Genomic DNA, 16455 nt, shown 5'->3' with positions numbered 1-16455 from the left:
AGGAAGAAGAGGAAACACTGGATTCTTGGGGACTAGCTAGCAGGCTCTGGCATATCCTTCCAGGTAATTTCTTAACAATGGGACTCATTACCAAGTACTTCCCAGATAATAATGATCATGAGTTTCACAACTGTACAGTACTTTTTAATTTCACAAGATACTTTAACATATTTTATCTCATTTATTTCTCAACTTTGTGAAGTAAATGGAAAAAGCAGTGCACCCATGAGTAGATGAAACTGAGGTTCAAAAGATGTCACCTATCTACAAGGTCCTAAAGCTCAAGTGAATTAATGGGAAAAAAAACACAGGCCTTCTAACTTCAAGTTCAGTCTTTTTACTTTTTTTAATTAAAAAAACATGTTTTTAACATTCATTTATTTTTTGAAAGACAGAGGAAGATGGAGCATAAGCGGGGGAAGGGCAGAGAAAGAGGGAGTCACAGATTCTGAAGCCGACTCCAGGCTCTGAGCTCAAACTCACAGACTGTGAGATCATGACCTGAGCTCAAGTTGGATGCTTAACCAACTGAGCCACCCAGGTGCCCGGAGTCTTTTTACTCTTTTAAAGAGCCTATTAGACACACATTCACTGAGCACCTGTTGTGTGCCTGGAATAATGCTTAGTATACAAAAATCAAAGAGATGTGATTCCTACCCTCAAGGAATTTAATAGACCTGTGAGAACAAAGAGAACATGTTTTGGAAAACAAGTTTTATCAACAAAAAAATCTGCACTTGGGGATTTTCCCAATGTGTATAAAAGTTCCAACATACAAAAAGGTTGTGTGCCAACAGCTCATTTTAAAAAAAAAAAAATTTTTTTTTTAATGTTTATTTATTTTTGAGGCAGAGAGAGACAAAGCGTGAACAGGGGAGGGTCAGAGAGAGAAGGAGACACAGAATCTGAAGCAGGCTCCAGGCTCCAAGCTGTCAGCACAGAGCCCGACACAGGGCTCAAACTCATGAACCACAAGATCATGACTTGAGCCAAAGTCGGATGCTTAACTGGCAGAGGCACCCAGGCACCCCAGCCAACAGCTCATTTTAAAGATAACTAATAACTTAGAATTCTGGGATCTTACTGTCTGCATCCCTTTTCTACTTAGCTCTGAATAAAGTACTGAGGACAAAATCTATATGGTCACAACAAAATCAAGCAAGGGACTCTAAATTGAGGGATTCCGTTTTTGTTGTTATTCAACTAGCCAAATCCTATATATGCATGAATGTATTTTTAAAAAAATAAACCTTGGGGCACATGGGTGGCTGTGTCAGTTCAGCAACTGACTGCGGCTCAGGTTACAATCTCAAGGTTTTTGAGTTCAAGCCCTGCATCGGGCTCTGTGCTGACAGCTCAGAGCCTGGAGCCTGCTTCAGATTCTGTGTCTCCCTCTCTCTCTGCCCCTCCCCTATTTGCACTCTGTCTGTCCCTCTCAAAAATAAAAAACATTAAAATAAATAAATAAACCTTTAGTGAGTTTATATAAAGATAGAAAAATTTATATTCCTTCTGCTAGGAGACAAAAGGAAGGTTTCCTATACAATTCTGGAGGGCTTACATATAACACTGAATATTCAACCTCAGAAGTGGAACAACATGAATTAAAAACAATAAACTACCTAATAAGTTATGTAGACTATATCTCAAAAAATACCTCTCATTTCCTCCTATATTTACAAAAATTAAAAAGTAAACACTCTTGTAAGCTAAGGTTCAATAAGATGGCCACTTTTATACATTGCTGGTATAACCATAAAATAGGTTTTAATTTTTCTGAAAGGTAATTTGACATTTGTTATCAAGAACCTTAAAAATTATCCATCCGGAGGGAGTTCTAGAAAGATGGTGAAGGATCCTGAGCTCACCTTGTCCCAAACATATACGAAGGTAACAGCCATATCTGTGCAACTACCTTTGAAAACCACCTAAACACTGGCAGAAAAATCAGACAAGGAATTCACAAAATAAAAGGATGTAAAATAGAATATCATAAACATAAAATGTGTGTGTGTGTGTGTGTGTGTGTGTGTGTGTGTGTGTGTGGCAGGGGGTGGGGGAGAGAAAAATGTAGTGCTGTAAGAATGGGCTCAAACTTAAGCAACCATCAACTTAATATACACTGCTATCTGTATAAGATGTTTTTTTATGAATCTAATGGTAACTATAAATCAAAAACCTGTAACAGACAAAAAAATAAAGAGAAAGGAATCCAAGCATAATACTAAAGAAACCACAAGGGAAGAGAGCAAAACAAGAAGGAACAGAGAAGAACTACAATAATAATCGTAAAACAAGTAACAAAATGGCAGTAAGTACCTACCTATTGATAATTATAAATGTAAATGGGTTATTTCTCCAATCCAAAGACACAGGATGACTAAAAGGATAAAGCAAGACCCATCTATATGCTGCTTACAAGAGACTCACTTCAGACCTAGAGATACATGCAAATTGAAAGGGAAGGGATGGAAAAAACATTTATCAGGCAAATGAAAGCAAAAAGAAAGCTGGGGTAGCAATAGTTACATCATACAAAACAGACTTTACAATACAAACTAACAAGACACAAAGAAAGACAGTATATAATCATGAAGGGAACAATCCAAAAATAGAATACAATAATATTTAAGCACCCAACATGAAAGCACTCAGATACACGAAGCAACTATTAACTGACATAAAGGAAAAAATCAATAGTAATACGCTAATAGTAAGAGACTTTAACACATACATCAATGGACAGATCATCCAAACAGAAAATCAACAAGGAAACACTGGCTTTGAATGACACACTAGGCCAAAGGGATCTAACAGATACATTCAGAACATTTCATCCCCAAACAGTGGAATACACAATCTTTTCAATTGCACATGGAACATTCTCCAGAACAGATAACATGTTAGGCCACAAAACAAGTCTCAACAAATTAAAAAGAATGAAATCATATTATGCATCTTTTCTGACCAGAGGGGTATTAAACTAGAAATCACACACACACACACACACACACACACACACACACACACACACCTGAAAAGAACACAAATATATGGAAGCTGAACATGTTACTAAACTGTAAATGGGTCCAACAATTCATCAAACAGGAAATGAAAAAATGCATGGAAACAAATGAAAATGAAAACACGATGGTCCAAAATCTTTCAGATGCAACAAAAGCTATTCTAAGAGGAAGGATTACAGCAATACAGGTCTACCTCAAGAAGCAAGAAAAATCTCAAATAAAAACCTATACTTACACCTAGAGAAGACAGAAAAAGAAGAACAAAACCCAAAGCCAGTAGAAGTGAAAAAAATAATATAGAGCAGAAATAAATGAAATAGAGACTACAAAAACTCTATTACATCAAAGTGAAACCAGGAGCCACTTCTTTGAAAAGATCAACAAAACTGACAAACTTTTAGCCAGACTTAAAAAAAAAAAAGGGGGGGGGGCTCAAATAAGTAAAATCAGAATTGAAGGAGGAGAAATAACCATCAGAGAAATACAAAGAATTATAAGAGATTATAAAAAGTTTTATGCCAACAAAGTAGACAACCTAGAAGAAATGGATAAATTCCTACAAACATATAACCTTTCAAAACTGAATCAAGAAGAAACAGAATATTCAACAGACTGATAACTGGGAATGAAATTCAATCAGTAAATCAACAACAACAAAATTCCCCCCCCCCCCCAAAAAAAAGAAGTCCAGGAACAGATGGGTTCACAGGTGAATTCTACCAAACATGTAAACAAGAGTTCATAATACCTATTCCTCTCAAACTATTCCAAAAATAGAGAATAGGAAGGAAAACTTCCAAATTCATTGTAAGAGGCCACATTACCCTGATACCAATTCCAGATAAAACACACTACAAAAAACAAACAAACCAACATACAAAAACTACAGACCACTATCTCTGATGAACACAGATGCAAAAATATTCAAAATATAAGCAAATAAAATTGAACAATACATTAAAAAAAAAATTAATTCACCAGGGTACCTGGGTGGCTCAGGTGAGCATCTGACTAGGCTGAGCATCTAACTTCAGTTCAGGTCATGATATCACGGTTTGTGAGTTTGAGCCCTATATGGGGTTCACTGCTGTCAGGGCAGAGCCTGCTTCGGATCATCTGTCCCCCCCCCCCTCCCCGCCCCTCCCCTGCTTGCATTGTCTCTCTCAAAAATAAATAAATATTTTTAAAAAATCATTCAGCATGATTAAGTGGGATATATTCTAAGGATGCAAAGGTGGTTCAATATTTGCAAATCAATCAAGGTGATACATCACATTAACAAGAGAAAAGATAAAAACCATATGATCATCTCAAAAGATGCAAAAAATGCATTTAGCAAAGTACAACTTTCATTCATGACAAAAATTCTCAACAAAATAGGTTCAGAGGGAACTACTTCAATATAACAAAGTCCATACACGACAAATCCACAGCTAACATCATACTCAGTAGTGAAAAACTAGGAGCTTTTCCTCCAAGATCAGGAACAGGACAAGCATGTCCACTCTTAACCACTTTTAGTCAACATAGTACTGGATATCCTACTCACTATAATCAGACAAGAAATAAAAGGCATCCAAATTCGTAAGGAAGGAGTAAAACGGTATTTGCAGATGACATACTTGAAATAGAAAACTCTAAAGACATCACCAAAAAACTACTACAACTGATACATGGATTCAGGAAAGTCACAGGATATATAATTAATATACAGAAATCTACTGAATTTCTATGGCTAATAATGAAATAGCAGAAAGAGAAATTAGGAAAACAATCCCATTTACAATTGTACCAAAAAGAATAAGATACACAGGAATGAACTTAACCATGGAGGTGAAAGACCTGTACTCCAAAAAGTATAAAACAGTGATGAAAGAAAAACTGAACACAACAAACAAATGGAAAGATACTCCACACTTGTAGATGGGAAGAATCAACGTTAAGCTGTCTATATTATCCAAAGCAATCTATAAATTTAATGCAATCCCTATCAAAGTACCAGTAATATGTTTCACAGACCTAGAACAAAAAAACACTAGAATTTGTATGGAACCATAGAAGACCCCAAGTAGCCAAAGCAATATTAAGAGAGAAAACAAAGCTGGAGGTATCACAATCCCAGACTTGAAGATATATCACGAAGCTCTAGTAATCAAAATAGTATGGTACTGGCACAAAAACAGACACATACACCAACAGAACAGAACAAAAGCCTAGAAATACACCCAACAACTCTACAACAAAGGAGGCAAGAATATACAACGGTGAAAGGATAATCTCCAACAAATGGTGCTGGGAAAACTGGACAGCTACATGCAAAAAAATGAAACTGGATCACTTTCTAACATCATACACAAAAATAAAACTCAAAATGGATTAAGTCCTAAATGTGAGACCTGAAACCATAAATATCTTAGAAGAGAACACAGGGAGTAATTTCTCTGACATCAGCCATAGAAACATTTTTCTAGATAGGTCTCCTTTGGCATGGGAAACAAAAGCAAAAATAAACTATTAGGACTATACCAAATAAAATGGCTTTTGTACAGCAAAGGAAACCATCAACAAAACAAAAAGGCCACCTACTGAATGGGAGAAGATATTTGCAAATGAGGTATCTGATAAGGGGTTAATATCCAAACTATATAAAAACCCCATACAACTCAACACCAAAAAAACAAACCAATTAAAAAGTGGGCAGAGGACCTGAATAGACATTGTTCCAAATACAACACCCAGATGGCCAACAGACAGATGAAAAGATGCTCAACATCAGTCATCATCAGGGAAATGCAAATCAAAATCAAAACGAGTTATTACTTTACACCAGTCAGAAGAGCTAAAATCAAAAAGACAAGAAATAACAAGTGTCGGTGAGGATCTGGAGAAGAAAGGAAACTTCGTGCACTGTTGGTGGGAATATAAACTGGCAAGGCCACTGTGGAAAACAGTATGGAGGTTAGTCAAAAATTAAAAATAGAAACACCATATGATCCAGTAATTCCACTAATGGGCATTTACCCAAAGAAAACAAAAACACTAATTGGAATAGATACATGTAACCCGATGTTTAATGCAGCATGATTTACAATAGCTGAGATATGGAAGCAATGTGTCCATCAAAAGATGGATAAAGAAGATGTAGTATATGTAAAATGGATTATGCAGCCATAAAAAAGGATGAAATTGGGGCACTTGGGTGGCTCAGTGGGTTAAGCATCCAACTCTTGATTTTGGCTCAGGTCCTGATTTCATGGTTTGTGGGATCGAGCCCATGTCCAGCTCTGCGCTGACAGGGCAGAGCTTGCTGGGGATTCTCTCCTTCCTCGTATCTTCCATCATATCTCCAAATACGATACGACTCCACTCATAAGTGGAATCCAAAAAAACCAAAAACAAATGAACAAAAAGCAAAATCAGACCTACAGAAGACAAACTGATAGGTGCCAGAGGGGAAGAGGGTGGGGCATTGGGCAAAATGGGTGAAAGAAAGAGGGAGAAACAGGCTTCCAGCCAAGGAATGAATAAAACATGGAAATAAAAGTCACAGTATAAGGAATACAGTTAATGATACCGTATTGATGATGTAATGGGGCAGATGGTAGCTATACAAGATAAATGTAGCATAATGTGTAAACGTGTCAAATCACTAAGTTGTACACTTGAAAGTAATGAAGCATTGTGTATCAACTACACTCAAATAAAAAAAATTAAAATCAAAAGATAAAAGTACACTTATTGTGATGAACGCTGAGTAATGTATGAATTGTTGAATCATTAAATGCTACACCTGAAAGTAATAACACCATGTTAATTACACTTAAGAAAAAAATCACACACAGTATTTAGCTTAAGGATTCTACTTCTGAGAAATTATTTGAAGGAAATAATCTAAAACGATGATAAAGATTTATTTGTAAAAATATTCAATGAATATTATTTGTAATATAGAAACAGAAACAGTAAGTGGGAAATAATTATTCAAGTTATAGTAAGCTTATATTATGACTGTTACACATTATAATAGTTCTTAAAAATATAGAGAAGTGCTTAGACTAAAAATTTAAATTAAAAAAGATTAGTATTTAGGGGTGCCTGGGAGGCTCAGTTGGTTAAGCGTCCAACTTCGACTCAGATCATGATCTCATGGTTTGTGGGCTTGAGCCCCATGTCAGGTTCTGTACTGACAGCTCAGAGCCAGGAGCTGCTTCAGATTCTGTGTCTCCCTCTCTCTCTCTGTCCCCCACCCCCAACTCGTGTTCTGTCTCTGTCTCTCAAAATGAACAAAAATGTTTAAAAAAAAAAAACTGGTATATAAGAATTCTCAACAGGAGGTATGTATAAAAAAAGACCAGGGAAAATTAGATACAAATATGACAAAAATGTTATCAGTGTGTGAAAAACATTGGGGATTATTTTATTTTTCTGCTTTATACTTTTTGGAAAATTTTTCTTCAATGAGCATGAATTACTTTTCTAATAGGAAAAACAGAAAAAAATGAAATGATTTTGTTTATCACATATGCTAACTTCCCCATCTGTGAACTATCAGTCATTTTATTTCCTAAATTCTGTGTAAAATGGGTATTTCATAAAATTTAAACATTAATTAAAAGATTATATATAGAAAAATGTTTCCAACAAAGTAAAAGCAATGTGTATATAAGGAATAATGTGTAAAATACAAATTTGTACAGAAGATAAGCAATTAAATGCAAGAGCAGAAAGGAAACAGTGTTAAGCTGATGGATGAAAGACATTTTTTCACTTTTCAAAATGCAATTTAATGGTAATGTTATCCTGTCTTTCTGATAATTTAACAAAAATTATTTTTCACTTCTCATTAAAGAAATATTCATCTTATGCACTTAAAGAAGCCACACATACAAAAGTAACTTTAGGGGAATTTACAAGGAAGTTACACAATAAGAGCTATTCTTCTAGTAACAAATCAGAAGGGATTAACCTATGTTTACTGTCTCAGGTAACATTTGCCTCAGCACTATTTACCACTAATATACCAATTGAATACAGTTCTTCTGAAGTACCAAAGAGCATTATTCTTACCATATAAATCTTTGAAATTAAACATTAAATGCACTTTACAAGCTTATATATCAAATCATGGGTGGAATCAGAACATTTGGCTGACAAGTCAACATGACTGAGTGGTCCCACAGTGAAAGGGTTTCTGAAAGCAGTAAAAGTCAGTAAAACTAACATGGAGTTCTCTACCTTTTAAGTTTAAATAAATTTGACTTTTTTCCAACTTAAAATTTGACTTTTAAGGTATAAGAATTTATATAATGAAATAAATTCTCATGAAGATTTAATTTGACTTTTCTAATGGTGGGTAAGGAAAACAGATTGGAGAAAAGGTAAATGTCACTACATTTTTAGATCCATATAAATTGAACCGAGGATTATCATGACTATAAAAGAAATGATTAAAAATATTCTATCTTAAAAATTATTTAAACAAATCAAAAAAATGACAACTCAATTTTAAACAATGGGCCAAAGGATAAAAACGCAATTTCCAAAAAAAATAACATATCTTATAAAAACCATGTAATTGGGGTGCCTGGGTGGCTCAGTCAGTTATCGTCTGACTTCGGCTCAGGTCATTATCTTTTTTTTTTTTTTTTTTTTTAATTAAAAAAAATTTTTTTTTTTCAACGTTTATTTATTTTTGGGACAGAGAGAGACAGAGCATGAACGGGGGAGGGGCAGAGAGAGAGGGAGACACAGAATCGGAAACAGGCTCCAGGCTCCGAGCCATCAGCCCAGAGCCCGACGCGGGGCTCGAACTCCCGGACCGCGAGATCGTGATCTGGCTGAAGTCAGATGCTTAACCGACTGCACCACCCAGGCGCCCCTCAGGTCATTATCTTAAGGCTCGTTAAGTTCGACCCCCTGTCAGGCTCTGTGCTGACAGCTTTTTCAAGCCTGGAGCCTGCTTTGGATTCTGTGTTTCCCTCTCTGGTCCTCCCTGTCTGCCCACCTGCTCACTTTCTCTCTCTCTCTCAAAAATAAATAAAACATCAAAAACAAAATAAAACCATATAATCAAAGTAAATAAAAAATATTAAATCAGATATGTGAATTCGAATAAAAAATATTATTTTCCCCTATCAACTGAGAAAAATGTTAAAAATCAATATTCCTGGCAAATGATTTCTTCCTGGTGAAACTTAACAGGTGCTACTTTTCTAGAGGGTAATTTGGCATCTCATGCTGTAACATAGATGTAAGGACATACTCCTTGACCTAGGAAAGTACATTACCATGGGATTACTCTGAGGGAAAAATCAGATAAGCACACAGAGATAGATATAGATACAGATATATAAATATACAGGAATGCTTTCTGAAACATTATCTTAGAAAGTAAAACAGCAAGAGAGGGAAATAATCTAAATGTTCAATAATAGGAAATTGATCAAATAAAATACAGTCATATGTAAGGATACTAATTAGCCACACTTTAGACTTTTTTTTTTTTTAACTTGGGGAAATGGTAAGTCATTAAGTAAAAAAAAACATATGTATAGACAATATCAATTTCATTACTAACATATAAAATATATGTGAACAACTAAGAGGATATGAACCAAACATTAATAGCGGTGATGTCCTGGTCTGGATGGTGGCATTAAAGATGTTTATTTTCTTCTCTTTTCAACAATGTCTCCAATGAGCATGTGTTCCTTATGTTACTGGGGAACACACATAAATACTATGCCTATCTTAGAGAAGAACTTAAATTTTAGCATCATTTTTCAGTCTAATTCATCCAAGATTTATCACTTTAACTGTTAAACTGTTTTTAAATGTTTTTTAAAATGATCTTCTGATGAAATCCCCAAAAGTAATTGTCTTTCATTCTTTTGAAAATCTCAAACTAGATATATACTGGCTATTTCTCTTTGAAGGGTGAGAAAGCATTCTCCACAAACCTTCTGTATAAAGGCATACAAATACATTAAAAAAAAAAAACTTTTTTCAAAAATATGGATGTAGAAGGTGAAAGAAGGGCTAGGTACACTAAATAGCAAAGAATGATCTTAGTGAATTTCTGGACTCCACTTGGCTCCAAGGAAACTGCCTCTGCCATCAGCAGTGGCCCGTAAGTCATATGTCATCATATGAATCCAGGAAGAGAGGCCAGTTTCAGTTATTTCCAAATAAATGTTTTCTTAATTGCCTGATATTGAGATAGAATTTCCCAGTAGAATTAGAATCAGAACACATTAAACTCTGTTAAAGTTAAAAATTTCTACAGAATATAAAAATTTACACAATTTCTATTTTGGATGTTTGTCCCCAACTACTCCCTCAAAAGAACAGATCATTTTGAGCAATATTTAGCAGAATAATTTGCCAACTATTACTTGCCTGGGGTGCCAAGAAACTAGAGAACAGTTTCTAATAAAGCATATATATTCCACGACAAATGTAATTTTCGTTTCAACACACTATAAAGACCATACATAGGCCCAGATATAAATGCTAGTGATAATACTATTTGGTAAAAACAAGTCCTTCTGTTGTACATAGTACTGCTGCTAAATATGGAATATTTCACCGCACAAGATTATTACTAAGACTATTGAGAGGAGTCTTAAAACTTTAAAGCAAAATATAAAATTCAAATGTATTAAAAAAAAGTTAAGTTCTCTTCTTCAAGAAACATTGTGATCAGAGTATAATATCTTCTCTTGTTTCTACCCTTGCTCTAAAAATGCAGTTTTGATAATTTAACTATTTGGAAAGCTATAAAAATATATTTTAAGGTAGTACAGAATTATGCCTAAACTTAAAAGCCCCAAAATGCACACAGACAGCTTTTCAGTGAAAACAAACAAACAAACAAACCAGTTTTCAGGCTGTCCTTGCTATCAGTTTTGCATTCCAGGTTCTCTTAAGGATAAGTAAGTAGCCCAACACTGAATTTCAGAACCTCTGTGAAACAGCTTCAAGATTCCACAAACCACACACTTACATGCTCTTTAGCTAAGCAATACAAGAGGAATGGTATTGAGGGAAATTTAATTATCTGTCACAGAAAAAATCTGAAAATAACTAATGGTTATTTTGGGGTGGTGATATTATGGGTAATTCTTTTCATTATCTATACTTTAAAATTTTTCAATTACAAACATGATTGATTTGAGAATACATATTACTTTTTAATGTGAAAATAGTATCTTCTCACTTGGTAATTTCCCTTCTAGGAATTTACCTCCAAATTTCACTACCCACTCCTGCTCCCTCCCCCAGGAAAAAATGCACAGTTACATATACAAAGATTATTCACTGCAAATTATTTACTCTAAGTGAAAACTGGAAATTACGTAATGTTTAATAAGAAAATTGTTAAACAAGAGGATTCATCCACTAGGTGAAACACTATGCAGCTATTAAAAATATTTTATGAAGTTAGATATATTAAGCAAAATATGCTATAATGATAAATGGAAAAAAGGATACAATTTATATAAGTGTATATAGTATATGATCTCATCTATGGAAAAAAATTTTAAAGGCTAGAGGGAAATATGTCATAAGAATGATTTACTCCCACTGGTGGAGGAATTACACATGTACTCTTTGTACACTATATGCTTCTATTTTTTATAGTCAGACTCTATTTCTTTAATACAAAACAAAACAAAAAAAGTTTAAGGGCACAAACGACTTTTCTGGAATTTTATTTAACAGACAAAACCAACAACAAAAAAAAACTAGCCATACAATTAGAAGGAAACAATTCCTTGCTAGCACAGTATTCATAAAATAAAACACTACTCAAGGACACACACAGCATAGCAAACTAGCAACCACTATTGCCTAAAATAGTTTAACAGTCTAAATGCTATTATTCTTTTCCCATTATGCTAATTTTACAAAATTAGCTACTCTAATTCATAAACCACAAACCAACACTACAAAGCTTTTCTGAAGTATTATATTAGGAAGCTGGATTCTATCACCACCTGCCTTGCCTTTTGTGTGCAAAATTTACATAGAAATCTAACATAAGAATACTGCTTCAGATGAGAATGTAATTACATTTCTTAAACAATGTTAAGCTATTTGATAGATTAGACCAAAATGAAGATCTCTTTTTGTGTACTGATTTTTCTTTTCCTAAAAGGCAAACAGTCTTGGATCTCCCAAGCTGTGTAGAAAATACATCATTCTTCCGTGATTCAGAACGAGTGACAGAGAAGTGCCAAGTGAAAATAACTGGGTCCCTGGAGTGCCTGGGTGGCTCAGTTGGTTAAGCAGACAACTCATTTCAGCTCAGGTCTCGGTCTCAGGGTTCCTGGAATCGAGCCCTGCCTTGGGCTCTGCGTTCACAGAGCTGAGCCTGCTTGAGATTCGCTCTCCCTCTCTCCTTGCCCCCCTCTCTCTCTTTCTCTCAAAAAATAAACATTAAAAAAAATAACGGGGTCCAATTTTTCATCACACAGACATTTAAATTAAATCCTAAAATTTGCCATGGGTTCAAACTTGGAAAACAAGACCTCTAAGTTTTAAAACACAAACTTACATTGATTTTAAGACATACTATATCGAAGAAATTTCTATAAGCGTAAGTACGATCATGGTATTTATCTGATATTGTTCTTTACACCACTTTAATTTCTCTCACTGTAATTACTGTAATACGTTCAGCAATGAGAACCTAACATAATACATAAAACGTTAAGGGTGCCACTAGCCATCTTATTTACAGTATTTGAGGTAGCTGTATTGATTGAAGACACAAATCAATCAAGTGAAGACACAATCAATCATCCAGCGAATGAAGATAACACTGCTTTAAAAATCCTTGTTAATAGTATACTTTAAGAAACAACTGTATCAGTGCTGTTGCTAAACAATTCTTAATGCAAATTACAGAGAAAGCTCACAGAGCAACTCTCCAAAACTTCAGATCTACAAGAACTTTTTCTCTTCACTACCTTCCTATTTCCCTCATTCCTCTCAACTTTAAAATCGCCACTCACACCAAATTACCAGGAACATGCACCCATCTTAAATTCACATTATTTCTTATTATATGTTAAGGGCACCTTTTTTAAAAAACCTTTAATTTGTTTATTTATTTATTTATTTATTTATTTTTTTTTTGAGAGAGAGACTGACAGAGCATGAGCGGGGGAGGGACAGAGAGCGAGAGAGAGGGCAAGAGCCAGGATCCCGAGCAGGCTCCCCACTGTCCAGGCAGAGCCCCCACCAGGGGCTGGAGCCCACCAACCATGAGGTCAGAATGTGAGCTGAAAGCGAGTCCAAGGCTCAACCGAATGAGCCACCCAGGTGCCCCAAGGCCACCTTCTTTTGAAAAGCAAAGGGAGATAGGTGGGTTCTGTGGACTAGAAATTGAGCTTTTAAATTAAATCATTTTACACATGTATACCAGGATCTGAGTGATCTTTCAGGATGCAACCTGTGCCTTCAATTACAAATGCATCGATCTCAGTATCTGTAGCCAAACCACCGTACTGCTCCACAGTGCCCCCTAGCTCCACCAGCTTTATCAGTTTAAAAGGCACTCGGTTTAAACTGTCAACCTCAAGCGAAAGTGTCACTCACACCAGCTCTACATAAACAGTTCTTAAATCGATACCGTATTATCTACATTTGACCTAATAAATAACAGCTGAATTAATTAAACCTTGCAACCAACACTGTTAAAAGCTGATGAGAAAAAAAAATTATGAACTAATGGGTTTGGAATTCAACCACATAAAAAATGTTCAGAAGTTCTGTAGACGTTTTCTTTAACGCACAATTGGTTCGATTTTTAGAGTCCGTAAGCAAGGGCTCATATACAGATATACAATTAAAAATGCCTTCTTTTAATGTAATTTATGGGGAAAGAGCAAGGCATTAGGCCATGGTTCATTAGAGGGATGGCATCAATTTCTTCATTTTTAGCAATGCTGGGATCAGGATTAAGTAATCTCATTACAGCCCCATTATTTATCATTACAAACTTAGCATAATTGGTAACAATGGTAAATTTGTGACCTTGGTCCTGATACCAAAAAAATAAGTCAGATTCGGAATCCCTCAGGACTAGTGGGGTGGGGGGGGGGGGGTGGAGAACAAAAACTGAAGATGACATAACGCCAGATGCCCCTACTTTTTGGAAATGGACTCCTTCACATTAAGCAAAACTTCCAAGAACAACAGCAACCAAAATGACTCAAGTTTTCAAATGTCCTTCACCTTACATAGCCATTCTGGGAAAAAAAAAAAAAAAGTCCTAGGTTATTGCATATTCAAGCTGTAGTGCATTTGCACTAATAAGGGGAAAAACTGAATAGGATGAAAACCGGGAAAAAAAAAATACTGAAAAAGGACGAAACTCCAGACCAACTACAACAAGGCAGGGTAGAGTACGTCAAAAACACAAGGTTTTATTCTAAAGAATGGTTTTGTTTCAACTGTTTTTCTGAAGTATTTAATTTGCACGTCTTAAAATAGAGACCCTGAGGAGAGCAGCTTGAGGCAGTGAAAGGAAGGGGGGCGGGTTAGGTAAGAACAGAGACTCGTGAGAAGATATGTGCGGTGCATTAGAATGTGCAGCGGAGGGGGGGGGGGGGGATGCAGGATTCAGCGTCGGGAAGCAGTTGAGGGCTTTAGGAGTAGAGAGGCGGCCTCAGATGTGGCTTAAGGAACGCGTCTTCGCAGCCAGAACGCACACCTGGTAAAGGGACAACCCAGGCGAAGAAAGACCGAGCCACCGACTGTGCAAAGGCAAGGGATGACCATTTTAACACCAGTTCTATTGTCTGGAGTATTAGATGGAAATGCCTCAGGCACGAGATCAAGCGAGGCTGACACCAGATCCGAGACGCTGTCGGGCAAAAGCAGGGAGACAAGATGGACAATGGCCGGCCGGGCATTCCCGGCCACCGGGCCCCCCCACCCCCCCCCCGTCCTCGCCGGGCCAAGGAGGGGCGCCCCGGTCATGGGGGCCGCGCGATGCCCCGTCGCGGGAGTCCGGGCGCAGGCGGCCCCGTCCCTCGCCGCGCAGCCCGGGAGCACCCAGACTTCCCCTCCCACCCCACCCCCCAGCTGAAAGCAGGGAAGACGCGGAACTTGGGCTCTGGAGCGGAGGCCACGGACCAGGTCACGGCCCGGGTGGGAGGCTCTGGGCGAAATTCTGTGTGGCCACCGAGGGTGGCGTAGAAAAGGCAAAGCCCCGGCTGGTCGGGTTACTGATTGGACGACACTCGACTCCGGGGGAGCGGGCCCCGAGCCCTTCGGCGCTCACCGACCCCCTGAACCCCCCAGGTCCGCACTGTCCCAGGCCCCTCGCCTCAGCTGGAGACCCAGCCCCCCCCGACCCCAACCCCCCGCTGCAGCCGCCCCTCCCGGCCAACAGCTCCTCTCCCGGACCCTCGCCTCGGACGCTCCCGCCGAGCCCCGGGCCGCACCTCCGTCTTGGTGATCCGGTGCCGCCCCAGCTTCACCACAGCGAAGTTACCCTTGCCCAGCGTGCCCTCGATGTCGTAGAACCCCACCCGGACCGGCCCGCGCTGCAAGTGCTTCGGGCCATCCGCCATGACCATGCTGGGCCCCGCTGCTAGACACGGCGGACTGGAGCGCGGGCTGGCGGGCCGGCGGCGCGGCTGGGCTCCGGCGACGCCGCTCCGCTCGCTCCCTCGCTCACTCCCTCCCGCTCCGCAGGGCCCAGCCAGGCGCGCGCCGCCGCTGACGTGCGCCGACGTCAGGGGGCCGGGGCTGGGAGGCGGGGGCGGGCCCGGGCCTCGATTGGTCACCATGGCGACCGGAGCACCGCCGACGTCGGCGGCGGGGAGGGAGGGAAGACGGGCGGGGCCTGGACGGCGCGTTCTTTCCGGACTCCGGTGCCCGGGGTTCTCGACTGCCTCGCGGCTGCCAGGGGCGGGGTCGCCGCCTGGCCCGCCCAGTTCCTCGGCCACCCAGACGAAGGGCAAGAGCGAGCCCTGGTGGGCGGAACGGAGGGGTGCAGAGACCTGGCCCGGGTCTGCGGTCTCCTTCCCCTGCCTCGGCGTTCTCCGCCTACCTGGGGAGCTTCCCGCCAAAACCGCTCACCTGTGACTGCATTTGGCACCGGGCAAGAACTGTGGCTGAGCAACGCGTTGCTCACAGGCTCCTTTCTTTGTATCCTTTTCTCGTCTGCTTTTGTAGAAATCCCTCCACCTTTTGATGTCTCTGAGGAATCATTCTGATAGCAGCAGGGTCGCTTATAGACACACAGAATGTCGGCGTTTGAAAAGACACTAGAGATCACTTAATCCAGGGATTTGGAGCCTCAAATGGGCTTCAGAGTCTCAGCCCGCCTAAAATGTTTGCGAATGTTTGCTTTCTGGAGATGGTCTGGGGGGAGATGGGGCCGTAGCTTTTGTCGGATTCGCAAACGTGT

At 38.8% G+C, this 16455-nt stretch overlaps 1 protein-coding gene across 4 annotated transcripts in view; it reads right to left on the bottom strand.

The window, feature by feature from the left end:
* Nucleotides 1-15793, bottom strand: part of SIK2 (salt inducible kinase 2) — a 122602-nt gene extending 106809 nt beyond the window's left edge. For 2 of the 4 annotated variants that reach the window (XR_006297255.1, XR_006297256.1), the window contains exon 1: nucleotides 15485-15774. Coding sequence is in view for 2 of the 4 variants with exons in the window: in XM_043579287.1 (XP_043435222.1) it covers nucleotides 15485-15619 (135 nt within the window). In the remaining 2 variants the exon portion in view is untranslated. Of the gene's footprint in view, nucleotides 1-15484 lie in introns of all 4 variants that reach the window. The other 2 variants (XM_043579287.1, XM_043579288.1) reach the window with 2 other exon arrangements.
* Between the last annotated feature and the right edge of the window lie 662 nt (nucleotides 15794-16455).

This window comes from Prionailurus bengalensis, chromosome D1 (genome assembly GCF_016509475.1).
Source record: "Prionailurus bengalensis isolate Pbe53 chromosome D1, Fcat_Pben_1.1_paternal_pri, whole genome shotgun sequence".
Taxonomy (NCBI): domain Eukaryota; kingdom Metazoa; phylum Chordata; class Mammalia; order Carnivora; family Felidae; genus Prionailurus; species Prionailurus bengalensis.
Note: the sequence above shows the minus strand (reverse complement) of the source record. Positions and strands in the feature narration are given on the sequence as shown.